This window comes from Bison bison, unplaced genomic scaffold, assembly GCF_000754665.1.
Source record: "Bison bison bison isolate TAMUID 2011002044 unplaced genomic scaffold, Bison_UMD1.0 scf7180017864352, whole genome shotgun sequence".
Taxonomy (NCBI): Eukaryota; Metazoa; Chordata; class Mammalia; order Artiodactyla; family Bovidae; genus Bison; species Bison bison.
This window is the reverse complement of record NW_011494924.1, coordinates 629,974-656,126: the sequence shown is the minus strand read 5'-3', so window position 1 is coordinate 656,126 and position 26,153 is coordinate 629,974. Positions and strand designations below refer to the sequence as shown.

General features: G+C 56.4%; 3 protein-coding genes and 1 pseudogene across 3 annotated transcripts in view; 1 reads left to right on the top strand and 3 right to left on the bottom strand.

The window, feature by feature from the left end:
* NECAB3 (N-terminal EF-hand calcium binding protein 3) overlaps window positions 1–18,458 on the top strand; it is a 22,063-nt gene extending 3,605 nt beyond the window's left edge. Inside the window, exons 2-13 of the mRNA XM_010855008.1 lie at window positions 1,941–1,965; window positions 3,466–3,574; window positions 4,530–4,555; window positions 4,729–4,826; window positions 15,213–15,349; window positions 15,637–15,755; window positions 15,877–15,956; window positions 16,060–16,113; window positions 16,634–16,746; window positions 16,917–16,994; window positions 17,478–17,569; window positions 17,648–18,458. Coding sequence (XP_010853310.1) covers window positions 1,941–1,965; window positions 3,466–3,574; window positions 4,530–4,555; window positions 4,729–4,826; window positions 15,213–15,349; window positions 15,637–15,755; window positions 15,877–15,956; window positions 16,060–16,113; window positions 16,634–16,746; window positions 16,917–16,994; window positions 17,478–17,569; window positions 17,648–17,676 — 960 coding nt within the window. The 3' untranslated portion in view covers window positions 17,677–18,458. The remainder of the gene's footprint in view (window positions 1–1,940; window positions 1,966–3,465; window positions 3,575–4,529; window positions 4,556–4,728; window positions 4,827–15,212; window positions 15,350–15,636; window positions 15,756–15,876; window positions 15,957–16,059; window positions 16,114–16,633; window positions 16,747–16,916; window positions 16,995–17,477; window positions 17,570–17,647) is intronic.
* ACTL10 (actin-like 10) lies at window positions 5,427–9,235 on the bottom strand. Its single transcript, XM_010855002.1, has 2 exons — window positions 9,179–9,235; window positions 5,427–7,435 (listed from the first exon to the last, which is right to left on the bottom strand). Exons 1-2 carry the CDS (start codon window positions 9,233–9,235, stop codon window positions 6,041–6,043), a joined length of 1,452 nt encoding a protein of 483 aa, XP_010853304.1. The 3' UTR covers window positions 5,427–6,040.
* Window positions 10,296–11,830, bottom strand: LOC104999320 (chromosome unknown open reading frame, human C20orf144). The gene is made up of 2 exons (XM_010854862.1): window positions 11,664–11,830; window positions 10,296–10,757 (listed from the first exon to the last, which is right to left on the bottom strand). Exons 1-2 carry the CDS (start codon window positions 11,790–11,792, stop codon window positions 10,563–10,565), a joined length of 324 nt encoding a protein of 107 aa, XP_010853164.1. The 5' UTR covers window positions 11,793–11,830; the 3' UTR covers window positions 10,296–10,562.
* A 104-nt stretch (window positions 18,459–18,562) lies between the features above and the next one.
* On the bottom strand, window positions 18,563–26,081 carry LOC104999433 (annotated as a pseudogene).
* Window positions 26,082–26,153: the final 72 nt, after the last annotated feature.

Genomic DNA, 26,153 nt, shown 5'->3' with positions numbered 1-26,153 from the left:
GGGTGCCGGCGCTGTGGCCCTGGGGGTGGTCATTCTCCCGCGGGGTCGCTCCCGGTCTCTGTGGACAGCCTCTCACTGTCTCTCCTTGCCCTCGCTCATTCTGATTTTCCCCGTCCCCATGTCCATGTGTCTCCCTCCAGGTTTGTTGGGGTCTCTGCCTCGGCCTCTGGGTCTCTCACGATTTCTCTCTTGCTCTCTGCTTCCGTGTGTCTCCCTTATCTTTATCTCGCTGCCTTTGTGTCCCGTCTTCTGGCTCTCACTCTTCTCTGCTTATATCTCCTTGCCTCTGGTTCAGTGCCACTGCCCCCGCGGCCCCCCCGACCCCAAACCACCCCATGTATGTGTCTGGCCGGGTGGGGGCTGTCAACTCTTGGTCACGGGAGTGGCCACGTTGCCCGTCTCTGGCAGCCCCAGGCTGGACTGACCAGGCAAGGGGGCCTGGGAGAGGAAGCAGCCCCCCACCCCTGACTCCTGACCTAGTGCTGACCCGGATCCCCTCAGATCCCACCCAAGGGCTATGGGATCCCAGAGTTGGTTGGCGCTGCCCACACTCACCCTTTGTGGTCTGTACACCCTCCCCTTGCCTGGCAGGTGGCCCTGCAGCCCCTATGAGCACCTACCTGGAGCTCCCTGGCCTGGCCTGGGTCACTCACCTGCACCCCTTCCCCACCTTTCACCCCTGTGCACAGCCTATCCTGTTCCTCTTGCGTCCCCACTCCCAGAGGTCCCTTTCCGGTGGGAAAGGCTGTTCTCCTGCCCCCTCCCCACTGTCCCTAGTGACTCAGCACCTTGGCCAGAGCCCTCTCAGCTGGAAGGGACCTGACCCTTCCATTTCCCAGATGGAAAAACCGAGGCCTGGAGGGTTAGGGATGTGTTCCAGCTCACACATGGAGGCAGGGGTGCACTAGGGTGTGGCCCTTGATGTCCTCAGTGTTCACTTAGAACCCCTCCCTCTCTCTCAGCCCCCACCCCCACCCCCAGTATGTCTGTCCCGGCCAGGCCACCCTGGGTGGCTCTGTGATCCCGAGTGAGCTGGTGGCAGCCTTCTGTGAGTCAGGCTTCAGGCCAGGGAGTACATTCATCCCCGAGAAAGCAGCCCGAGGGGAGGGGCACTCTGAATCTGGAGCAGACCAGGGCTCTCTGTCCAGGCTTTGGCCTGCCCCTCCTTGCCAGACCTGCTGGTGCCCTTTGCTGGGTTGTGTTGGGTGACCAGGGAGTCTCTGGTCCCTAGGGGAGACGGGGACCATGTCTGGACTCCACTTTGCTACCTCTGTTGTCTTTCCTGTCTGTTTCTCCATAAATACCATCTGTCCGCCCTTGCTTTCTGTGCCTCTTACTCCCCTTGCATGTACAACACACACATGCACGTGGGCCTGCCCAAGACCCTTGTACTGAGTCGGCCTCATAGGAAGACCCAGCCCTGGAAGGGTTAACCCTGGGCTGTTCCCCGATATGTTACTGAGTAAACAGGCACCCACAAAGGAAGGGCTAGCCACCGCCAGCCTGGAGTGGGCAGAGTCTGGGACGAACCATGCAGAGTTGGGGTTCAGGTCTGGGATGCGTGCCCGGGATCTTCCGGCCGCATCTTGGCCCGTCTCCCCACCTGCCTCAAGCTGGGACCGTTCCAAGGGCTGATGTATCAGAAAGAACTCAGGATCGACTCGGGGGTGTGGGAGGTGAAGGTGCGGAGAGCCAGCTTGGAGCACCCCCGACAAGGCCAGGCCCTGCGGGAGAAGGGAGCAAGCCGCGGGGCCTGCTGTGCGCTCTTCCCCTTGTTGGAAAAGGCCCTGGAGGGCTGAGCTGGGCAGGGGGCTGGGACCAAGCTGGGCAGGAGGAAGGGAGATGCAGGGGGCAGTCTGGCCAGCTGGGGCTCTGTGGAGCTGGGGGGCGGTTCTGGGCTCCCAGCTCCCAGCTCCCAGCTCTGCCCTTTTGTCCTCTAGGTTTTCCGCCGAGCAGACAAGAATGGTGAGTGTGGCTTCCCCTGAGTCCCATGCTGGGGGTTGAGGGGCATCAGAGAGGCTCTGGGGAGGGTTTGGGGCACAGTTGTGAATGGAGAGAAATCTTGAGAGGACCCGAATCAGAAGAATCAACCCAGGTGTCCTTCTCAGAGGAAATTTTTGTTTGAATCCAGTTTGGCAGGAGGGAGAGTGGAGGAAATGTGGTTTAGCCAGAGGCTGGAAGTGGGGGCTGACTTTCACGCAGTGTCCTGGCCTGCGTGACCTCCTGTTTTCCTCACCACTGCCAAAGTCTTCACCCCATTTCACAGACAAAGGAGCCGAGGCCCAGAGAGGTACAGCAGGCTGCTGGAGGTGCTGGGCCTTGAACCCAGGTCTATGCGATGCCTGTTTCCAGGCTTCCTCTGTGAGGGGCTTGGAAGGGTGTGGTCACGGAGCCAGGGCCGTGGGGGATTTTATCGCAGATTCTTAGAGAGCTCAGTAACTTTCCATATTACCAACCACCTGGTTGCAGGGAGGGCGTGGGCGGGACAGAGCTAGGTCCAGGGAGTCAGCTCCCCCAATGCCCTGAGTCCTGGGCAGTCTCAGATGCTGGCCTGGCAAAATCTGGAAAGCTAAAGCATGAGCCATCAGGGGACCTTGCAGGCAGGTTGCTGCCCACAGATGACTCAGAGCAGCCCACGGTGCCCTGATGGGCCAGTGGAGGGTCTGAGCTGAGACCACCTGTCAGCTTTGACCTCACCTTCACCTGGCCTCCTTGAGAGAGGACTGGGTCCCCACCTCTTGCCTCTTCTCCCTGGATCTCCTCAAATTTGTTTCAGCTGGTTGAGCAGGGCACGTGGTCTCATTTGGCTCACAGCATTCCGTCTGGGGAGGGAGGCTCAGGCTCCACTTTCCCACTCCATCTGCTTAGAGACCTCACAGGCCAAATCCCCGGTGCCTCTGGCCAGTGCTCTTATGCTCTCAGCCTCGGTGATGGGGAGGCAGCCTCTGTGATGGGGAGGTCTTTCCCTCTCGAGCCAATCTGCTGCTTCTTACTGGGGCCCTGCTCTTAGGAAGATCTCATCTGACTCCCTGCGGCTTCTCTGTGAAGGGCCTGGGTCCAGAGCACGGAGGTCCCCTCCACCCAGGAGCCATGCGGGCAAAGACCCAGTCCTGGTTCCTCCAAGTGACATCTAGGCCCTGCCATGATCTGACTGTGCCCCAGGCTGTTGTTCATTTATTTCTCCATTTGGCAAACATTGAGTCCCTGCCGAGTGCCACATATGCACTGCCTTGTCCCTTGGGTGCCTGCAGAGTGGGCCCTGTTGCTTGAAGTGGGCACCTCTGGGGGCCCCAACCCTTTGGTCCCCAACAGCCAGGCCTTCTTTCCAGCCCAGAATCCCATTTCACTTGGCTCGGTGGTTATGAGATACTGCGAAGCCTTCAGGGGGTCTCCACTGGGTGGCAGGGGTGCAGCCAGGGCACAGAGATACTGACTCTGCTCCCTGTGCCCACCCCCACCCCTCAGATGACGGGAAGCTCTCATTTGAAGAATTCCAGAATTACTTTGCCGATGGGGTTCTCAGTCCCGGGGAGCTGCGAGAGCTGTTCAGTGGTGTTGATGGGCATCCTGCTGAGTGAGTATGGGGGTTGGGGTGCACACGCTGCGTGTAGATGTGAGCCCAGGCTGTCCCTGCCCCACTGTGTCCCCTTCTTGCTTGGGTTCCTTATGGAGGATTGGGGGAGCACGGGGAAAGGAGTGCCAGGGCTAAGTGCCAGCTTTACCCGCCTACCTACCCCTTCCTTGGCTCCAGTCCTGCCCATCACACTGCTCCCAGCTGGGACCCCAAAATAGCCAGGCCTGAATCACCACCTATGGTTCAGCCCACAGGCACCCCCCCCAATACTCCCGCTTCCTGCTGAGCGACCAGCGGATGCCTGGGGACAGCTGGGCCCTGCCTGCTCCCACCCATGGATGCAGGTGCTCCCACATGTCCAGGCCTTCGTGCGAATTTGCTTGCCTTCTCCTGCTTCCTCACGTGGGTGCACACGTGTGTGCAGCTATCCCTCCCTCTCCCTTCCCCCTACTCCGCTCTCCTTAAAAGAAATTCTAGGCTCCCATGCACTCCCATTTTCTGAGGCTTGGGCCAGACCTTTGTCTGCACTGCTGCTACCTTACCACCACCAGATACGCCAGTCAAATTCCTTGTCCTTCAAAGCCTAGCTCAGGGAGCCTCTCTTCCAGGAAGCCCTCCCTGACCTATAGATGCTCCATGCCTTTTCTGTGCTTCCACAGACCTGACTTCTCCTTCCCAGATCTAACCACTCCTCTTTGGCCTGTGTCTACATCTGTCTCCCCCAGCCTGAAATCCGCTTGGAGGTTGAGAGTGGGACTGAATTTTCCTCCTTAGACACTGTTTGGTAGGCTGGTAGTACCCTGTCTCTGTCCACTGAGCAGCGTAACGTGGGGTGGAGTCAGAAGTCGCCTCCGTGTCAGGCTGAGCTGGGGAGGGAGAGGAAAGGACCGCTGGCTTCAAAGTCAGTCCTAGTTTACCAGCAGGGTCTGAAGGACGCCTTTTCTTTTCCCTGCAGCAATTTGGAGACGGAGAAACTGTGCGGTGAGTAGGCCCATGGGGGTGTTTGTCTCCTGGGCAGGTGGGTGTTGCTGGTGTTCTGATGGAGCAGACTGGGCTGGGCTCAGAGCATAAGGCCTGGTTGGCTGCTGGGGAATTCTAGGTTGTAAATGGGGGGATGTACCCCAGGAAGCTTTGAGTATCTCCTCTGCCCTCAGACTACTTCTCTGAACACCTGGGCGTCTACCGGCCTGTGCTGGCGGCGCTGGAGTCGCTCAACTGTGCTGTGCTCACTGCCATGGACACCACCAAGCTGGTGAGTGGAGGGGCTGATGATTGCGGGGGGGCGGCAGGATGAGGGCTGGGGGTGTCTGCTGTGCTGTGGGAGCCTCCATCATTGGACTCAGGGCTGTGGGGCTGGAGGCCTGGCTTCCACTTTCTGGCTGTGCATCTTTACCTCTCTGGGTCTCAGTTTCCTCATCTGTAAACTGGGCATATTAATAGAACCCACCTCCAGACATTCGTTGTGACAATTAAAGTAGAATGAAGGCAGAGAGTTGTGTCTGTCTTGCTCTCTCTCTGTCTGGCTCACAATAGTCACTTCATATGTGGAGCTGCTGCTGCTTTTATTACTGACCAGACCTGATTGTTGTGGGGTGTCAAGCCCAGCTCCCAACAGGGATGGGTTGGGGGTAGGGCATGCTCACACACATCCCCAGGCCCATGCCGGTGTGTAGAGCTTGGTGGCAGGGGGTGGGGGACAGCCTGAGGGCATGCGTGAGCAGACGGGCATGTGTGCACCATGTTTGTGTACAGTACGGACACGTGCACAGAATAAACGGTGCTCACAGCCGGGGCTCCAGGCCCTTGGATGGTATTTTTAAAAACACCGAAAGCTACCCTTCCCTTTCTGTGTTCCTTGTAAGAGGTGTCTCCACCTCTCTTTGTCCCGTAGCTCTAAGTGAGGGGGTGAGGAGGGAGCAGTGAGCAGGCTTGGGATTGTGTCTGACCTCATTTCTACAGAAGGAGAAACTGAGGCTCTTTGTGAGTTAATGATTAGCTGAGGACAGGGCTTCCCCTTCTGGTTGCTTTCACATAGGGTCGAGTAGGTTTTCTAAGGGTCACCTTTGGGGCCTGGCACAGGATAGGGATCCGAATGCTACATGATGGGGGGTTGGTATGCTATGATGACTTACATATCTGTGGCCTGGACACCAGTAGGGGCAGCACCTTCCTTGTTGCCATGGAAACAGGGCCTGGGGGTGGGCAGCTCTACTGGCATTCTCTGAACTGGCACTGGTTAGTGGGAATTCACACTGCAGCTCAAAGTAAGAGCCCCAGGGTTCCTGATCACCCCTTCCTGGCACAGAAAGGGGTAGAAGGTGACCCATCACCACATGACTCTGCCAGCTGTAATCACTGAGGTTTTTATCTGCCACTCGATGCCTCGGACAGCTGCGCTCAGCCTGCCCAGCGTCTGCCTCTGCAGCGCCCCCTTTTATGGCACCACCCCTTCCAGTCCAGCAGGACTCAGTGGAACACTTCGTGCACCAGCCTGGATCCACATTCCTGGTACATGGCCCGGGTCATCCAGCGGCACTGGAAGGTGCGCAGCGAGGCTACCATGGAGCCGCCCGTCCATACCGCTGTCCCGCGCCCAGGCTTGGCCACCAGGCGCGGCTGCAGTGTCCCACAGCCGTGCCGCTGGCATTGGGCCTCCAGCTCCAGCTCCAGGCGCTCAGGGAAGCCAGGGAAAAGCGTGGAGCCACCGGCCAGCACCATGGTGTTGGCCAGCCGTGTCTGTAGTGTCGCGGGCACCCTCTGCAGTGCTCGGAAGGCCAGGATGGGCAGTCCCGGCTCAGCCTGGCCTAGCAGACCCGGCTGGAAGAGGGGTTCTGGGCAGCAGAAGCGCTCGCGGCCAAGGCAGACAGAGCACCCACTGCCTAAGGAGAAACTGACTGGGTGGTGGCGGGCAGGATTACAGAGGTCACCCTCAAAGTCTAGCGACACGTAGCAGCAGCGCTTCTTGAGCTGTGTGATGATCTTGTGGGGCAGGGCCTGCAGTCGGTGATCAGGCCCTGCTGCCACCAGCAGGTCCCGCAGGTAGCGCGACAGGGTGCTGCCAGCCACATCCAGCCGGAAGGTGGCCTTGTGCCACGAGTGGCCTGCATAGACGGGCGTGGCATGGCACACGCCCGCGCCCGCCTCCAAGGCCAGCCCGCTGAACGCGCCGACGGAGCAGAGCGCCAACAAGGCGGTGCTGGCCAGGTGGCACGCGGGCACTGCCAGGGCCTCGAACAGCAGCTCGGCCACCCTCTCGCGGCCCACGGGCGGCGCCGATGGGGAGTCGCTCACGAGCACCGGCCACTCCTCCGGGCACACCCGCAGGCCGCCCACCAGCAGGCGCTCCCACAACCCCTCCAACGCCTCCCAGTCCACCACCACGCCGTGCTTGATGGGGTGTGCCCGCGCCACGCCGCCCGCCAGCTCGCAGCCCGGCGCCCCGGGCAGCACGGGCCGGTCCCAGCTGGGCACCAGGCTGGAGCTCTTAAGTACCAGGCGTGGCTGCTCCTCTCCCGCGAAGCCCGCCTTGGTGAAGCCGGAACCCTGGTCCACGACCACCGCGACGTGGCCCAGCGAGGACAGCCGGCGGACTCGGCGACTACTGGACAGCGAAGCCATCTTCCGGCCGGCAAGCCGTGAAGTCAAAACTTCGGCCCCGAAGGCTCGGACCCGCCCTCGGCCTGAGAACCGAGTCCCAGCTGGCCTCGATGAGGCCCGCCTTTCAGCTCGCAGCTCTATCTCCTGGGCCCACGTCCCCCGCCTTTCTGGGCTCAGTTCCTCTGGTCCCGAGGTCCCACTCTTCTGGCCTGAGGTCTCTTCAGCCCTTGACTTGGCTCCGCCCCTGGGCCTGAGGGCCGGCCTCTGGTTCAAGAGTCAGATTCCGCCCTCGCTGGGCCCTAGCGGCCTCGGGCCGTCTTCCCCCTCTTCCGGCTCAAGGCCCCACCCTTTCTCTGAGGACCCGCCTCAGGGTGCGGCTCCGCCCCCTAAGCCCTTGCTTAGACGGATGATGAGAGGGGTGGGCCAAATCCTTGAAGAGATTTGAGAAGCCTCCAGGAGCAGCTCTGGGAATAAAAGGCCTTTGTGGCAATATTATCCAGACATCTGTTCCCCTTGGGAACCCAGGAGTCCAGCCCGACCCTTGCGCCTCCAGCGGTCTCCTGGCACTTCTCAACTGGGCATGACTGAAGTACTGTGGTTCCTAGTGGAGGTGGGAGGGGGTGGTCAAAGAAGCAAGGAAAAGAACTTGGATTGGATTCATTGTGACCTCAGTTCTCAGCATCTGCTGTGCTTCCATAGCCTCTACCCAGATGAAAACGCCCAGACCCAGCCTGTCTCCTGGGACAGGGCCAATGGTAATGATTTTGACATTAAGGGATATGGCCTCAGCCACCCAGCTGTGCTCAGTGTTTATGCTCAGTCGTGTCCGGCTCTTTGCGACCTCATGGATTGTAGCCTGCCAAGCCCTTGTGTCCGTGGAATTTTCCATGGAAGAATACTGGAGTGGGTTGCCATTTCCTACTCCAGGGGATCTTCCCAACCCAGGGATTGAACCTGCATCTCTTGAGTTTCCAGCGTTCTCAGGTGGATACTTTACCACTGAGCCACCTGGGGCCAGCACAACCAATTTAATTGCTTCCCCAAACCACTTTGATGACCTCTGGACAAACGTGCAGCCTCTCTCCAAGAGCAAGCTCTTAATCATGGATCTCCAGCCACTCTGAAGATCTCTGTGAGCTTAGCTTTCAAGGGCCCAGGTAGCCCACAAAGGGATCCTACCTTCGGGGCTTACAAACATGGGTCTGAGTTTGTGACTCAATTCTGAGGCTGCCTTCACTGTGTACTGAGTCCGAATCTCACCCTGGGCTCAGTTACTTCCTCTAAAAGGCGGTCATCCCCCAACACAGGAAACAGGCCATGTCATGTCTCTGCAGAGTCTCTTTTTTCTCTTTAGGACCATTATGGTTGCAAGTTGAAGACCTATTCAGGTGAGCTTAAGTTAAAATACGGATTTTATCACAAGAGCCTTGTATGTTTTATATCTACTAAGGGCAAGACTGAAAGCAGGTTTTAGGGAAAGACTGGAAGCAGGGTCTGGCTGCCAGGCTGTGGGGGACTCAGAGGTGCATTGGGCTCTGCATTGTGTTTATATTCTTCTCAAGACTAGCTTCAGCCTGTGCATGTTCCTGTAGAAAAAATTGTCTCCTACATTTCCTGAGGAGGAGAAGGGGACAACAGAGGGTGAGAGATGGTTGGATGGCATCCTTGGCTTAATGGACGTGAGTTTGAGCAAACTCCAGGAGATAGTGAAGGACAGGTAAACCTGGCATGCTGCAGCCCATGGGGTTGCAAAGAGTTGGACATGACTGAGCGACTGAACAACAGTTCCTGAATTACAGACCCAGGGAAGGAACTGATAGGACTGGGCTTGGGCCTGTTGCTTATGCCAGGAGATGTGGCCACATTGAAGAAGGTGGTTACCTTGATTGCAACCATGTGGATGGTAGGAAAGGGTCAGTTCTCACAGAGCAGCGGGGGAGATGTGATGGGTAGTGCGACCTCCAGCCTGATGCAGGCGATGTGGTGTTGACACTGACAAAAGTGTACCTTCAGGAGAAGTTGTACCTGTGGTTTTAGTGAGCTGGGACCTTCACCCCTCTGCATCGCGCCCCCCTCCCCAAAAGGGCATTTTGAGATTGATCGCCAGCGGAAAGCAGGCTGCAGGTTTGGCATGGCTGGACGGGACAAGGATGACTAGGGTCTGGTGCTGGGTTTGGGACCCAGGAGTGTGAGAAGCAGCTGGGTCCTGCCCACAGAAAGCGTGCCGGGCCTCTTGTGGATGAACTAGGGAGGTGAACCTTGAATCAAAGACCACAAGTGGCAGTATGGCCAGAGCAGGAGTGAGAGTGGAAGTCATTAAGAAGCCCCAGAGGGGAAGACTGGGGCTGGGGATCTGGGCCTGTACATTCTAATAAAAAGTTTGGGTGTTTCTCTGTGGGCAGTGGAGAGCCAGTGTGAGCTTATGAGCAGAAGTGTGAATTGCCCTATAGATAAGTGGTTTGGAAGAAGCCTCTTTGGCTGCAGTGTGGGGAAGAGGATGGGGTGGGGTAGGTGGGGAGATTGGTGATTGAGGTGCCTTGGGGGTCATCAAGCACAGTGGGGTAGGATTGAGGGGTCAGAGGACCAGGGACCCGTCTCTCCTCCTGGGTGCTCACACAGGCAGGATGTGAGTCTAAGGCTCAAACTGTGCTGACTCTGGACCTTCTCAGTTCTTCCCCACGGTGGTGGCTTTTTGCCTGGGACTTTCCCTCAGTTAGGAAAGATTTGAGTGCTGGAGACTCTTGGACTTGCCTGGCCTCTGCTGGAAGCAGGCCCCTCCTCCTCCTAGCGTGGCCAGGCCTAACTTTGCCCAAGCTCTCTTCCGTCGGATCTGCAGGCCTGGTGGCGGGATCTGACCCCGGCCAGGAGTCGCAGGGAGAGGGGAACCCTCGCTCCACTGTGGTAGGGTGCTCCCTCTACAGGGCGGCACAGGGGCTCTGACACTTGGGTCAGAAGAAAGAAGAAAGCAAAACCAGCCTTGGCCCCAGGCCACGGCCATGGCTCTGCGCCCGCCCCCCCCCCAACGCCCCCCATTCGCCTTTCTTCCCTGTCTTGCTCTGGGCCTCAGTTTCCCCGACCCTGTCTCGACGCCCCGACGCCTCAGACTGGGTTACAGACGCCAGCGTTGCTATGCGCTCTTTATTGGGCCGGACCAGGGTACGGGGTTCCGGGCCAGGCACTCAGGGCCGCGGGCGGGGACAGCGGCGCCGCTTGCGCGGCTGCTCCTCGGCGGCCTCGGCCTCGCAGTCGGTCTCGCTCTCGGTCAGCAGGCGCGTGTAGAGCTGCTGCCAGCCCTGCGCCGCCTTGGCCCCGCCCCCGGGGCCGCCCGCCGCGCGGCGTCCCTCCTCCTGCAGCCGCGCGTCCAGCAGCAGCAGCAGGACGAGGATCTTCTTCATCTCGCGCGCGCGCGCGCTCTCGCGCCGCTCAGCGCCGTCGCCAGCTCCTCGCAACATGGGTGCCGTCGCCGGGGGCCCCTGGGGGTGTCCGCCGCAGCCTCGCTCGCCCGCTCGGGCCGCGCTCCGGGCCCCGCCGTCGCCTCGGCTAGTTGCTGCCGCTTGTCCAGGGGGAAGAGCAGCACGATCTTGGTCTGGGGGTAGGGCGGGGGCGTGAGGGGAACGAGCTCCGCACGCCTGCCTCCCGAGGACCCTCACCCACCCGGGTCCTGTCTCCCAGAAGCCCGCCTTCTCTCGTTTCCTGGGTACCCGCTGTCCTCCCAGCCTGGGTGGGGGAGGTGGGGGAGGCAGGCACCCTTCTCCATCTCCCAAGACCCCTGCCTCCCGCCCTGGAAACCCTCACCCACCCCAGGCTGGCTTCCTGAGATCTGACTCCGATCAAGTTTATGAGATTCCCTTGTCTGCCCTTCCAGCCTTGATGCTGGGACCCTTCACCCACCCCAGGGCCTCATGCCTAGTTGAAGAGAGGGGAAAGTAACACGTTTTGAAGCTGGGGAATGGAAAGCGGGGGATAAGGGAACTCCCTGTGCCCGTAGCCCCAGTGGCAGCCGCTAGGGCTGATTCACCATGCTGGGACTTCCCCCCATCTGTCCCGGGTTGGGAGAACCGTCTCCTGCACACCCTCCTAGGCTCCCAAGTCTCATCCACTTCCTGGTTTCTTGGATACGTGTTCTCCCTTCTGGGTTATTAGGACCCCATCCACACCCACGTGGGTTCCTGAGACCTCGGCCTCAACAGGGGTTCTCTAATGCCTTCCATAGGGGCCTCCCAGGTGGCGCTAGTGGTAAATAACCCGCCTGCCAACGCAGGAGACAGAAGAGATGTGGGTTCCATTCCTGGGTTGGGAAGAAATCCCATGGTCAGAAGAGCCTAGTGGGCTACAGTCCGTGGGGTTGCAACCAGTCAGACAACTGAAGCCGCTTAGCACACACATGCAACCCCTTCAATTCCGTACGTGGCTAGACCCCCAGCATCCGCTCCTGCCCACCTACCTGTCCAGGTCCGCCAAACCCCACCTGCCCCTTGTTCCCTGGACTCACACTGGGCTTCTTCCACTTGAGGTGGTTGAAGAACTGCCGTTTGCGCCGGGCCTTGTCCATGTCAGGTGGCTTCTCCTTGCGGGCCTGCTTGGGCACTTTGGTTCTCTTGTGGGAACTGTTGTTTCCCATGGCAGGGCTGGTCACCAATGGGGACCCCAGCACGTGCTGCCTCTGCCCTGCCCTCTGGCTGGGGGCCCCCTGCCCTGGCTCTGTCCCAGGGACCACATTGTGACCTCATGGGTTGACCTCATCAGCTCCAGGCTCCGAGCTGCTCCTGCCAGAACCCACAGATGAATCTTGACTCCATTTACTCTGTCTGTGACTTCCGGCCTTGGTTTCTCAGTGTAAAACTGGGCTAAAGATTAGTGAGGTGATGGCTGGTAAGGTGCTTAGTGATGGTGGTGTTCAGTCACTAGTCATGTCCGACTCTTTGCAACCCCATGGACTGCAGCATGCCAGGCTTCCTTGTCCATCACTATCTCCCAGAGCTTGCTCAAACTCATGTCCATCGAGTCAGTGATGCCATCCAACCATCTCATCCTCTGTCTCCCCCTTCTCCTCCTGCCTTCAATCTTTCCCAGCATCAGGGTCTTTTCCAAGGAGTAAGTTCTTCCCATCAGGTGACCAAAGTATTGGAGCTTCAGCATCTGTTGTTCCAATGAATATTAAGGGTTGATTTCCTTTAGGATGGACTGGTTTGATCTTGTTGTCCAAGGGACTCTCAAGAGTCTTCTCCAGCACCACAATTCTAAGCATCAGTTCTTTGGTGCTCAGCCTTCTTTATGGTCCAACTCTTATATATCTATACATGACTATTGGGAAAAAACCATAGCTTTGATATACAGACCTTTGTCAGTAAAGTGAAGTCTCTCATTTTTAATGTGCTCTCTATGTTGGTCATAGCTTTTCTTCCAAGGGGCAAGCATCTTTTAATTTCATGGCTGCAGTCACTGTCCACGGTGATTTTGGAACCCAAGAAAATAAAATGTCACTGTTTCCCCATCTGTGCCACAAAGTGATGGGATTGGATGCCACGATCTTAGTTTTTTGAATGTTTTAAGCCAGCTTTTTCAGACTCCTCTTTCACCCTCATCAAGAGACTCTTTAGTTCTTCTTCACTTTCTGCCATTAGATTGGTATAATCTGAGGTTATTGATATTTCTCCCGGCAATCTTGGTTCCAGCTTGTGAGTCATCCAGTCCAGCATTTCACGTGATGTATTCTGTGTATAAGTTAAATAACCAGGATGATAATATACAGCCTTGTCATACTCCTTTTCCAGTTTTGAACCAGTCTGTTGTTCCATGTCTGGTTCTAACTGTTGCTTCTTGACCTTCATACAGGTTTCTCAAGAGACAGGTCAGGTGGTCTGGATTCCCATCTCTTTAAGAATTTTCCAGTTTGTTGTGACCCATACAGTCAAAGGCTTCAGTGTAGTCAATGAGGCAGAAAATTTTCTGGAATTCTCTTGGTTTTTCTATGACCCAATGGATGTTGGCAATTAGATCTTTTATTCCTCTGCGTTTTCTAAATTCAGCATCTGGAAGTTCTTGACTCATCTACTGTTGAAGCCTAGCTTGAAGGATTTTGAGCATTACCTTGCTAGCATGTGAAATGAGTGTGATTGTATGGTAGTTTGAACATTCTTTGGCATTGCTTTTCTTTGGGATTGGAATGAAAACTGGACTTTTTCTAGTCCTGTGGCCACTGCCGAGTTTTACAAATTTGCTGGCATGTTGAGTGCAGCAGCTCTTTAACAGTATCATCTTTTAGGATTTGAAATAGCTCAGCTGGAATTCCATCACCTCCACAAGCTTTGTTTGTACTAATGCTTCCTAAGGCCCACTTGACTTCACACTCCAGGATGTCTGGCAGACAGAATAAGCAAGAGCTACAGTCCCACATCCTCCAGGACGAAAACCACAATCACAGAAAGCTAACTAAAATGATCACATGGATCACAGCCTTGCCGTGGCAAAGGGACTTGCGTAACTCAATAACACTGTGACAAAACATGGTCCACTGGAGAAGAGAAGGCCAACCTGCTCTCGTATTCTCCCTTTGAGAACCCTGTGAACAGTATGAAAAGGCTTCGTGGTGAGGAGAGAGGAATTTCTGTGACCTGAGTTTGTACTCTGACACTCGTGTGACCGTGGCCAAGGTAATCCACTTCTGTAGGCCTCAGTCTTCTCATCTGCAAAATGGGGTCAGTGATGGTTCCTGTAAATTACTATGAGGATTAAATGAAGCTGCTTGGAAACAGGGCCTGGCACGCAATGGTGCTAGTGTCAGCCAGGGTCTTTGTAAGCAACAGAGACTGATCAGTCACCGTAAGCACTAGAAAGGGAATTTATCGGACGGATTTCAGGAAGCTCAAAAAATGGCCAGGAAGTCCAGTGGCTCGGAGAAACCACTGACCCATGTGAGAACGAGAGGTCCCTGCCGCCACTCTGTCTGCCCGTCTGACGGCTGAACTGAGGCAGGTCACAGGCGGGAGACAAAGCTGCCTCTGAGGCCCCTTGGGGAGGGGTCACCTCAGCTCCCTGGGACTCCCACCCTGGACCGAGTGTGTATATGGGGCTGAGGGAGGTGTTGGTGAGGAGACCCTCAGGAAATCTATGACTGTTAGATGTACAAGTGGGCAGGTTTCTTGTTAGTATTACGTTTGACTAAAAACAATGGCAGTGTGGCATGTGGGGTCTTAGTTCCCCGACTGACCAGGGGTTCTTAATCACTGGACCACCAGGGAAGTCCCGTGACAGCAGTTCTTTATTAAGAACTTATGTACCAGATAGCAGGCTGAGCCCTATGTAGGAAATAACTCATTGGAGCCTCTCAGCAGCTCAGTGAGACGGCTGTTACCACCCCTGTTTTATAGGCGAGGAAGGCACGAGGAGACGAAGGTAGCTGGGGAGTCTGGGCATTCCTAGTGGGCAGCACAGGGCCTGGCAATGCTCGGCCTCCTTGTCTCTGCCTGCCTGGGCAAAGGCTAGGGGAAATGGCAGTGTAGACAGGGATCAGCGCTGGGGTATGTGACCCGCTGTCTTGTATCTACAGCTTCTTGTAAGAAGTGCTCAGTAAATGTGGGGTGCGTGGGTGAGTGATTGAATGAATGGATGAATGCCAAGATTGTGAGCTTGGGGCCAGCTGGTGAGTCTGGGGCCATATCACACCGTTTTGCCTCATGTGTCAAAATGGCCTTGGCCCAGCCCCTACCCACACCCAGTCTAGCTATGCCTGGGGCCTTACTGGCTGAAAGTGGTGGCCCCAACAGGGATGGGGCCTTGAGGCCCAGAGAATGGGACACGCTTCTCTGGGCATTGGCCTCATCCCTCCTAGTGAGAGGCCGGGCCCAGACAAGGACGGGGTCTGGGGTTTGCTTGCCCCCCGGAGTCTCCGGGCCCTGTTAATGCCAAGTCTGCAGGCCTCTGCTCTTTACGTTGCTACTGGTGCTCTGATGGGTAGGGGGTGGGGCGCAGAGGTCAGCTCCCCATTCAGAAATACATGCTTGGAGCCAGGAAATGCCAACTATGCCCCCCTCTTCCCCAGGAGTATGAGCGGGCCTCCAAGGTAGACCAGTTTGTGACACGCTTCCTACTGCGGGAGACGGTGAGCCAGCTCCAGGCCCTGCAGAGCTCGCTGGAGGGGGCGTCAGACACTTTGGAGGCCCAGGCCCATGGCCCGCGGTACGTGAGGCACTCGGCCACCTGCACCTGGACCTGCGGGTCCAGTTCATGAATGTCCGTTATCTCCATGTATCGGGTCCCTCAGCTCCCATCACATTCCACAGTTCTGGCATCCCGGAGCCCAAGTTCTTGTTCTTAGGGAAGGAGGTCAGGAGAGGGCGAGAAGGCGTGGCTGGCTTTGCAGCTGGACCTCAGTGTCCTGAAGCTTGGGGCCAGGCCTGTTCTGGGGCCCCAGTGCTTGGCCCCATGGGTCTGGGAGCAGTGGATTGACCCTCCACTCCCCTCAGATCAGATGAAGAGAGAGTGGAGGTGCCAAGCCGGCCCCGAGGCAGCCGGCGGGCAGGGCGCAGGGCCCTGCGGAGTGTCAGTCGGTCGTCCACCTGGTCTCCTGGCTCCTCCAACACAGGTGTGTCTGCGGCGGGGTGGGAGGGCACGGTATCCCCCGGGGCCCCAGCGTTTGCTCCTCCACTCGCCCTCAATCCATCCCGAGAAGCCCCCAGCCTGAGGGGCTCATGCCCGACCCCCAGGGCAGAGCTCCGAGGCTGAGATGCAATGGCGGCTCCAGATCAACCGCCTCCAGGAGCTCATCGACCAGCTGGAGTTCAAGGTGAGCGCTGTGCGGCTACCACCCTGTGGTGGGGGAACTGTCTGGAACCCACACAAGGCAGGCTCACACAGGGGACCCGGCCCACGCTCTGCATCCCTCACAGGCCCCCCGGCTGGAACCCCTGCATGAAGAGGAGCTGACCAAGGGGCCCAGCTCGGTGAGTCTGGGAGGGGCAGGCAGCTGGTGTGGGGCTGGGAGGAGGCCGTGAAGCAAGGAGGTTCATGGGGCTACCCACCCCTGGCCTCTGTCTTGTACATACAGCCCCTTCTCCAGGCTTGGCCCAGCCTTTGTTCCCCAGGCCTGGCGGGCAGGTGTGGGGTTCTGGTTGTTGCTTCGTGACTCTGCAGCACTCTGTCCCTCCATGGGCATCAGCATCCCTTGCCTACAGTTCTGAAAGCTGGGTGTGTGGAGCAGTGTGGACAGAAACTGAAGGGGGCAGTTGGAAGCGGTGCGGTGCTGCAGGAGAGCCGGCCAGTGGCTGGAGCGAGGCAGTAACCTTGGCAACAGGAGGAGGATGGAGCCAGGAATGCTGGGGGTTGCGTGGGGGCAGGAGCCCGACCTCAGGGCTGGCTGGGTCTGGTGCAAGCCAAGAAGGGCAGGGCCCTCCTGAAGGCCACAGCAGGCCCTCACCCACTGCCCTGCCCCACCCCAGCTGACCAGGCTGCTTTTCTTGCCAGCACATCCTCGTGGCCCAGAGGCAGGTGCAGGTGGCAGAGGAAGCCCTGCAGGACTTCCACCATGCCCTGTGCTGCTACGTGGACTTCACGGGGTCCCAGAGCCACTGCCTGCAGTGAGTCCTCAGCTGGGTGGTGGCCAGCCAAGGTGGGGGGTGGACGGGCAGGGAGGAATGCTGGGCTGGGTGTCCTGGGCCAGGGCTCTCATTAGACACCCCTGGTGAGGCGGGTAGGGGTGGTGGCAGCCCAGGCCTGGCCTGGCCTGGCCGTCTCTTTGGCCCTGCAGTGTGTCTGCCCAGAAGATGCTGGACAAGGCTTCCTTCACCCTGTACGAGTTCTGGCAGGACGAGGCTTCCTGGAGAAGGTAGGAGCGGTGGTCTGACGTTTATTGTGGGACCTCGAGTGAACCACGCCTGGGTTCAAGTCCTCTCCTAGTCACTGGCTCTGTGACGTCAGGAGAGCTACCTAAGCCCTCTGAGCCCCAGTGGCCTCCTTTTGAAAATGGGAGCGATGCTAAGTCCATCCTCTTGTCACCCTTACGAGCTGGCATGTAAAGAACTGAACACAGTACCCGGTGCCAGGTAGGTGCTCGGTGCATACACACAGCTCCCACCACGCCACACCCCACGCCACGTGCCTTGTGTGTGACTGCATGTAATCCTCATGGTATGAGTGGACACTGCACCCCATTTCACGGAGGAGAAAACTGAGGCTCAGAGCCACTACGAGGATGGACCGAGATCTGAAACCAGGCAGCAGGGTCGGGCGGGAGTGGGGCGCTTCTAACCACGTGGTCCCGGTCACTGGGACCAGCTCCGGCCTCGGTCTCCTCTGCGGCCCTCCCCAGGCACCAGCAGTCCGCTTGCAGTAAGGCCTTCCAGCGCATCCTCATTGACCATCTGCGGGCTCCAGACACCCTCACCACTGTGTTCTTCCCAGGTGGGCAGTGGCCACCAACCCTCTGAGGAAGGGCAGTGGGCACCTGATGGCCTCTGACTCCCAACCTCTGACCCGCAGCCTCTTGGTGGATTATGAATAACAACTGAGCCTGATCTGCACAAGCCAAGGACCCCAGAGCCCTGCCTGCCTCCTCCTGGAGCTTCTGGACTGGTCAGCTCCACTCAGCTCAAGACCAGGATGCTGCCACCTCCATAATTGGGGCCTGGCTCTCAGAGCCTCCCAGAGCCAGCTGGTGGAGAGTCTCACAGCCCAGGGATCAGAGACTGGGCTGCTTGCTTCCTCTTTCTTTAACAGTGTGTTTTATTGCTTATAGCTTCGGCCTCTGAGATACTCTGGCCTCAGGAGGCCTGGATTCTGGTCCCCTATGCCCCTGCCTTGCTGTGTGACCAGGGCAGGTCCCTTCCCTCTCTGAGCTGGCCTGGGGCTGTCTGGCTACCTAGTGGGTGCCTGCTTTCTTCTTGCTGTTTTGGGACTAGGCTTCTGCTCTTCCCCAGCCAGCAGCAGAGCCAGGGCTGATGCTCAGGAACTGTCCTCCACCCCGCCCCCGACCTCGATCCCCAAGACTGGGCTGGATCAGTCTGCTGTGTGGGCAAAGGACCTGGGGGTCCCCACCCCCTTCCCGGGCCGGCAAGCTCCTGACGCTTTCAGCACCCGTGGCTGCACCAGAGCCCTCCAGAGGATCCTGGATTGGTTTGCATGTTATTTGCATATTATTTGCATGCTTATTCCCACCCTTACTCAGGGCACTATGGGAAGCCCCAGGGTGACCTTGCTAGGTAGCAATAATTTGGGCCCAGAGTCACCTGCTGCCCCCAGATACCTCTGAACCCCAGCCCAGAGGCAATAAAGGCAGTGGTCACCTCTGGCATTGCTTCCATTCTCTCTCTCTCAGCAAGGCGGCCTGGTCCCTGTGCCCGTGGATAGTGGGAGCTTAATCATGGCCAGTCCGGGTTCCCTCAATTCAGGACCTTCTCACTCCACAAAGCCTAGCTCTGAAATCTTTCCTGGGAAAGGAGAGTGGACATGGGCTCTGCCATAACCCCCCTAAAATCCTGGGGGTTCTAGCTTCACCCCCTTCCTTTACCAGCAAGGTGTGGTATGAAGGTGGGGACAGACCACAGAGCCCTCTCAAGGCCCAAAGAGCACGGCTGGTCCCTGTGAGAAGGCCTGTCCCCAGACAGAACCCCCCCCACCCCCGCCCTTCCCGGCTGGACTTGTCACCAGCCCTGCTGCCTGACAGCGCCAGAGGGCAGTTCCGGGAGAATACTGGATGAGTCAGTCCTCCAGCGACGTGGACCTCCTTCGAGCCATCCTGAGGGAAGGGACTTGGGGCATGGAGGGAGGTGACTGACATGAAGAGGGATGGGAGAGGGCTATCCAGGTCGTGGGCTCTAGCGGGGAGGCACATGGCCGCACAAGAGCACAGGTTGGCCTCTTGACCTGGTCTGGAGGGTGTGGGGTCAGGAGCATTTAGGCAGAAGAAATGTACAAGTTGAGGTTCAGAGACTGGGGAGAGCTTGCCTCACTGAACGGAAGGGAGCCCAGAGGTGGGCTGAGGTCAAGGCCAAGGCAGGGAGGCAGCCGGGCCTCAAAAGCACTGCATCTTGCGGAAGCTGCAGTAGGCTTTAAGGGGTGGCTGGCCAGTGGGCTGAGTGCCATTTCACCAAGGCACCTGGCTGCCCTGCTGGTGCCAGTCGTGGCTGGGCACTGAGGCACGGCCAGGAAGGCGGTTTGGATGGTGCCAGCTCAGGATAGATGCCCTAGGGTGGGAGGTTTCTCTCCAGGGATCCCTGGAGGAGTTCAGACTTGCAGGGACAGACAGCTGCTCCCACTGGCCTAGCTGCCCAGGCCAGGAACCAGCACAGGGGTCTCTGGGGGCCCCTGGCCAGCAGGCTCCCACACTTCCTGGACTCCAGGCAGTTCCTAGAAAGTGCTGCCAGCACCTGAGTCACTCAGGTCTGGGTGGCTGGAGGAGAGTCAGGGTCTATCTTGTTAGAGAAGCCCATCTAGGAGGAAGTAATCTGGCTGTCTGCCCAGTTCTGATTCCTTCTGTTTCCTCCACGAAAATGGCACCAACAGCAAACCCTCAACACTATAAAACTTCCCATTGCCTTTGAACCAGAATGCTGAAATTCTTCAGCTCAGGCTGACATCTCAAGCGGGTGCCTGTTTCACCCTGTGATGGAGTTCGGAAGTTAACACCTTTTTTATTTAAAAACAAGAAAAAGATGGGTTGCATCCTTCCTCCCTGGCTGAACGTTTGGAGTGGGGAGGGTCCTGGCGGGGAAGGGGAGGGTCAGTCCTGCAGGGTCTAAGGCCACTTGGAAACGGTGATGTTGGGTTAGAGCGGTGAAAGATGAGTATGGGTCTCCAGACAGAGGTGAGGGGTAGACAGGCAGGGAGAATGTTCCAGACAAAGGGAGCAGGAGGAGGAACAGTGGAGTGCAAGGGATAGGAGGGGGGCAGGGAGACCAGGTTAGCAGGGATGGGGGGTAGGCTGGGAGACCAGGTTAGCAGGGATGGAGGGGGGCAGGGAGACCAGGTTAGCAGGGATGGGAGGGGGGCAGGGAGACCAGGTTAGCAGGGATGGGAGGTGGGCAGGGAGACCAGGCTGGGGGGACTCCGAATGATCAGTCTCTCAGGGAATGGGGAGCTGGGCGTCACCAGACAGGGGAGTGCTGTGGGCAGGGTGGAGCTGGACAGGAGGAGCTGGGAATTCCAGCTACAGGGAGAATGAAGTTCTGAGCCGGGGCTGTGGGGGCACGGAGGGCCCCAGGCCTTCTCGTGTGTCTACTGAACTCTCAAAAGGCCACATTCATTTCCATCCTGCCGTCCCTCTAGGCCCCCAGGTCTTGACCACCTTCATCTCTGGTTGGGATGACTGTGGCAGGTTTTTCTCCGGGTTTCCCTTCTGCAGTTCCTTCCCCAGAAAGGAACAGACGGGTGGGGGGAAGTGTTTTCAGACATTGCCGTGGTGACCACACCCTTCTGGCTAAGACCTTTCAGTGCTTTTAGCATCAGATCAAGTCTGATGTCTCGACTTGGCATTCAAGGCTCTTAGCAATCAACACCCACTCCCGTTACGTGCAGCCTCCTCTCCCTAAAACACTCCAGCTGAGCTGGGCTGTCTGCAACCTCGGCCACTCCCCTCGAGGCCTTTGCTCCCTCCCACTCCCCTACCCGTCCACTGCCTCCTTAGCCTTGGAGCAGCAGGTCAAAGCCATCAGGTCTGACCTGCTTTCCCACTCCTGGCCCTCAGTGCCCCACTCTCGTTGGCTCTTCAGCTCATTTCAACAACCACTCGGCCCCTGCTTTGGGGATGGTGAAATGTCCGAGGCTGGTGACAGCACCCGGGGCAAGAGCGGGCAGAGCAGTGAAGCTGGGAGATCCCAGCTCCTCCTGCCAGCTGCCACACCCACCCTTTCACCCACTCCCTGCACCTGCCTCCTTACCTTCCTCCCACCTGTGGTGACTCACCTTCACACACCAAAACCTGGGGCCTGGCTCGGGGCCAGGCCAGGTGCTGGCGAGACAGCAGCAGTTTGGGTGGCTTCCACTCCCCTCCAGCTTTCAGAGAGAAACATGCACACCAAGTCCCCTTAACAAAGACTCGGATGGCTCACAACAAAAGGCCTTCAAGAAGGAATTCCCTGGCTGCCCAGTGGTTAGGACTCTGTGCTTCCATTGCAGGGGGCATGGGTTCCATCCCTGGTCGAGGAACTAAGATTTCTTTGCATGCCTCGAGGCGTGGCCAAAAAATGCTATCCCTGAAAGGAATACGACTTGAGGAAGACATCAGCCTTCAAGAGGGATACTGGGACAAAGGTGAATCCTCAAGGATGTCACATATTGGCAGAGAGAGCAGGTTGTGATGGCAGCCAGCATTCACAGGGGCTTCCTGGGTGGTGGGCCTTGTGCTGGGTAGTGGTAGTGTAGTCACTAAGTTGTGTCTAACTTGTGACTCCATGGACTGTAGCCTGGTGGACTCCTCTGTCCATGGAATTCTCCAGGCAAGCATGCTGGAGTGGGTTGCCATTTCCTTCTCCAAGGGATCTTCCCAACCCAGGAACAGAGCCCAGGTCTCCTGCATTGCAGATTCTTTACTGACGAGCTTCGAGAGCTGGGGGTGACTCCCATTTGATCACATTTCACCTCACAACAGCCTGGTGGCGAAGGCACCATTAGCTTCCCCGATTTACACGGAAGAACCAGAAGCTGAGCAAGCAAGTGCCTGCTGTGAGTCACACAGCTGGGTCTGCTCCCTGGCACGGAGAGCTGCTTGCTGTCAAACGTGAACATCGCTGAGCTGAGTGAAATCTCCCACTTTCTCTGGTAACGGAAATCAGGCTGGGGCTGGAGGACAGTGGCAGCTTTGACGAGGAAGCGAGGCCAAGCCCTGGGGCTGCAGGACAGCAGAGGAGACGGCAAGATCCATAGAAGCATATCGCGCGAGGTGGAGGGGGCATCTGATGTGGGTTTTTCAGAGTTCAGCCCTTGGAAGGTGGGGGTGCCAAGTCCTGATCATTTCTGGAACTCTCTAGGCGGTGCCCAGAGAAAGTCAGCTGAATTCATGGGGCAGATAGGCAGCCTCAGAAAAGGCTTGTGCGAACGGGGAAGGGGAAGGGTGCAGGGATCCGCTCCCTGGAAAGGAAGCCGGCTTGTGGAGGGAGGTAGCAGATCTGACTCTAGCCACAAGGGGGCGCCTGGCACCAGGCAATGAAGCTGCTCCGGAGAAGGTGGGGGTGGTTTGTTGCTGGTTCCCCAACGGTCTTGGGAGGGAGGATGTGGAGGAGGGGATACATCCAACTCAGTACCATGAAATTCTAGCATCAGGAACAAGCACAGACGAACAGGATGGTTTAGATCAATGCATGTCTGCTCATTCTGAGACTGGATCATCTCAGGCCAGCTATTTCCCTTTATACTGAGTCAGTAGGGTTCTTGGCTGCATTCTTGGTAAAATTTGGAAGGGCTGTTTCCTTGAAACCTACCTTCCAAAAGGGGAACAACTCTTTTTTCCATCTCCTTGTCTCTCTCTGTCAAGGACACGTACAGCAATGCTTCACTCATTTTGATTCATTTAATCTGCTGTTCAATAGTGCACAGAGTATTTATTTCAATGATTGTATTCCCCTATCTTCAAAGCCATGAAATTAAAAGACACTTACTCCTTAGAAGAAAAGTTATGACCAACCTAGATAGCATATTGAAAAGCAGAGACATTACTTTGCCAACAAAGGTCTGTCTAGTCAAGGCTATGGTTTTTCCTGTGGTCATGTATGGATGTGAGAGTTGGACTGTGAAGAAGGTTGAGCGCCGGAGAATTGATGCTTTTGAACTGTGGTGTTGGAGAAGACTACTGACTTGATGGACGTGAGTCTGAGTGAACTCCGGGAATTGGTGATGGACAGGGAGGCCTGGTGTGCTGTGATTCATGGGGTTGCAAAGAGTCAGACACGACTGAGCGACTGAACTGAACTGAACTGATCTTCAAATCTACCTAGTCAGTCTCTTACTTTCTGCTATTTTTTTCCCAGCACGATCTTAAGGTTCCATAGTTATTTTATATTCTGTATCTGATAATAACAGTATCTGAAGTCCCAGATCCCAGGGGTCTAAATAAAAATTTTTTTTTTCTGTTCAGGAAGCACTTTATTGTTTCTCCAAGATTAAGAATTAAAAAAAAAAAAAAGAATTTCCACTGACAGAAAATCTGCATTGCTTTGCTCAACTTCTGAATGTTGACTTTTGCAGACATATTTCTCTCCAATCATTCCACCCACGACTGACGGATCAGTCTTAACTTCCAGTTTCAATACTTGGCCTTTACTTAGAAAGCTCTTCAGGACCTTTCCTTCTTTTTTTAAATTTAGGCTATGTTGGGTCTATGGTTTTTCCAGTAGTCATGTATGGATGTGGAAGTTGGACTGTGAAGAAAGCTGAGCGCCCAAGAATTGATGCTTTCCTTTGAACTGTGGTGTTGGAGAAGACTCTTGAGAGTCCCCTGGACTGCAAGGAGATCCAACCAGTCCATTCTGAAGGAGATCAGTCCTGGGTGTTCTTTGGAAGGAGTAATGCTAAAGCTGAAACTCCAGTACTTTGGCCACCTCATGCGAAGAGTTGACTCATTGGAAAAGACTCTGATGCTGGGAGGGATTGGGGGCAGGAGGAGAAGGAGATGACAGAGGATGAGATGGCTGGATGGCATCACTGACTCGATGGACGTGAGTCTGGGTGAACTCCGGGAGTTGGTGATGGACAGGGAGGCCTGGCGTGCTGTGATTCATGGGGTTGCAAAGAGTCGGACACGACTGAGCGACTGAACTGAACTGACGTTGGGTCTTCATTGCTGTGCATGGGCTTTCTCTAGTTGCAGCGAGCAGGGGCTACTCTCTAGTGGTGTGCAGGCTTCTCACTGCGGTGGCTTCTCTTGTTGCAGAGGGTGGTGTGCAGGCTTCAGGGGTTGCAGCTCAGTAGTTGTGGTTCACATGCCTAGCTGCACCTAAGCGTGAGAAATCTTCCCGAACCAGGGATGGAACCCATGTCCCCTGAGTTGGCAGGTAGATTCCTAGACACTCGACCACTAGGGAAGTCCCTAGGACAGGTTTTAATTCAGTAAGAGTAGCTTCATCTAAGGCAACGGCACCCCACTCCAGTACTCTTGCCTAGAAAATCCCATGGACGGAGGGGCCTGGTGGGCTGCAGTCCATGGGGTCGCTGAGGGTCGGATACGACTGAGCAACTTCACGTTCACTTTTCACTTTCATGCATTGGAGAAGGAAATGGCAACCCACTCCAGTGTTCTTGCCTGGAGAATCCCAGGGACGGGGGAGCCTGGTGGGCTGCCCTCTATGGGGTCACACAGAGTCGGACGACTGAAGCGACTTAGCAGCAGCAGCAGCAGCTTCATCTAAAGGAGTTGCAGTGGAAACTGTATAAGGTCCTTCTCTGCAGTGGAGACTCATCATAGTAGCAATGGCTCCAGGGAGGATTGTTCAAGCCTTTACTGCAAGCAAGTTGACCCAACTGGTTGAGAGGGGAGAAAACCTTTTTTGCTATAGCATCACTTAGGCTTTTTACCTTAATGTAACACTTTACATAAGGATTCATAATAGAAGCAGCCTTTTCAGGTTCCTTCAAGGTTTGTGACAATCTCAACAATTCTTTTGCTACTCACTCTGATTTATTGTTTACATGCAGCAGAATAAAGAGCAGTGGCGCAGTGACCTTCGACACCATACATCTGAGCAGGTGGCCTCACAAGCTTGACGAATGGCCTCAGCACAGATGTCCTGGAGCATCGCCCCTGCCAGGAAAGTCCAGACACTGCTGGGGTGGCTGTCCTCTCCCGGGCACCTCTGGGTCAAACCCAAGTTGTGTGCGTGTGTGCTAAGTCACTTTAGTCATGTCCGACTCTTTGCAACCCCATGGGCTGTAGCCCACCAGGCTCCTCTGTCCATGGGATTCTCCAGGCAGGAAGTGGGTTGCCAGACCCACCTCCAGGGGGTCTTCCCAACCCAGGGATCGAACCCACGTCTCCATCTCCTACATTGGCAGGCGGTTTCGTTACCACTAGCACCACCTGGGGTGAGCACTCAATCAGTTTATTGTTCGTGCTGCTGTTGCTCGTAACAGCTCATTTGCTTGGATACGAACTTTAGTTCATGGACAACTTACACTTGGTTGATATGTAATAATATGATTGTAGTTTTAATATTCTTCTCTACAGGATTTGCATTTTTGCTTCTGCCAGATCCCAGGAAATACAAACCTGGAATCATCTTAATTCTTCAGTCCAGGTATTCTTTGACCTCTGGAGTAAGGAGAATCTGACCTTAGCCCCAGGAGATAGCAGACATTAGAGGCTATGGTCAGTTTCCCCTGCTCGCCTTCTCACTGAGGCCAAAGCCAGCGCCCTGGCTTCACGGAGAGGTCCCGGTGGTTTTGTTTCATTTTGTACAGACTCAAAGCTGAGTGCCACAGTCCCTTAAACTTCTGACTTTTTGGAATTTCTTTTGCCCTCATGGAGCAGTTTTCCTCTACTGAATTACTACTGTGGTTTTAACTTAACAGTCACAGGCTTGAGATCCCCTGGGTGGTGGAGGACAGTGCTGGGCAGCTGATGAGAAAGACTGGCAGTTGGCACCATCTGCATGAAAGATCATACAGTTAAGCCCCCATCTTGCCTTCTAGGGCCAAGACAATCATTTTCCCAACCCTGAGATCTAGTAACCAACTCCTCCCTTTGCATTTCGGGGGCCCGTGAAGCTGATGGTGCCAACAAGCCTCTAGGGCGAGGCTGCTCAGTAGGAGTTCTAGGGCTACTTACTTTCCAGAAATGGATATCTGGGTGACAGGAGTGAGGCTGGGGCCAGTCGGGCCCATGGGAAATGGTCTCTGGCCAGGAAACCGGACAGCCCAAGACCTCACATGCACAGGTGTGCCTGCAGCAACCTTCAGGGCTCAGCTAGTCAGGTCACCTCAGAGCCATCGGACCTGTTGGAGGCACAGCAAGCTGGTGAGCTTTCAGGGAAAGCAGTCTGGACACAGAGTCAAACACCCA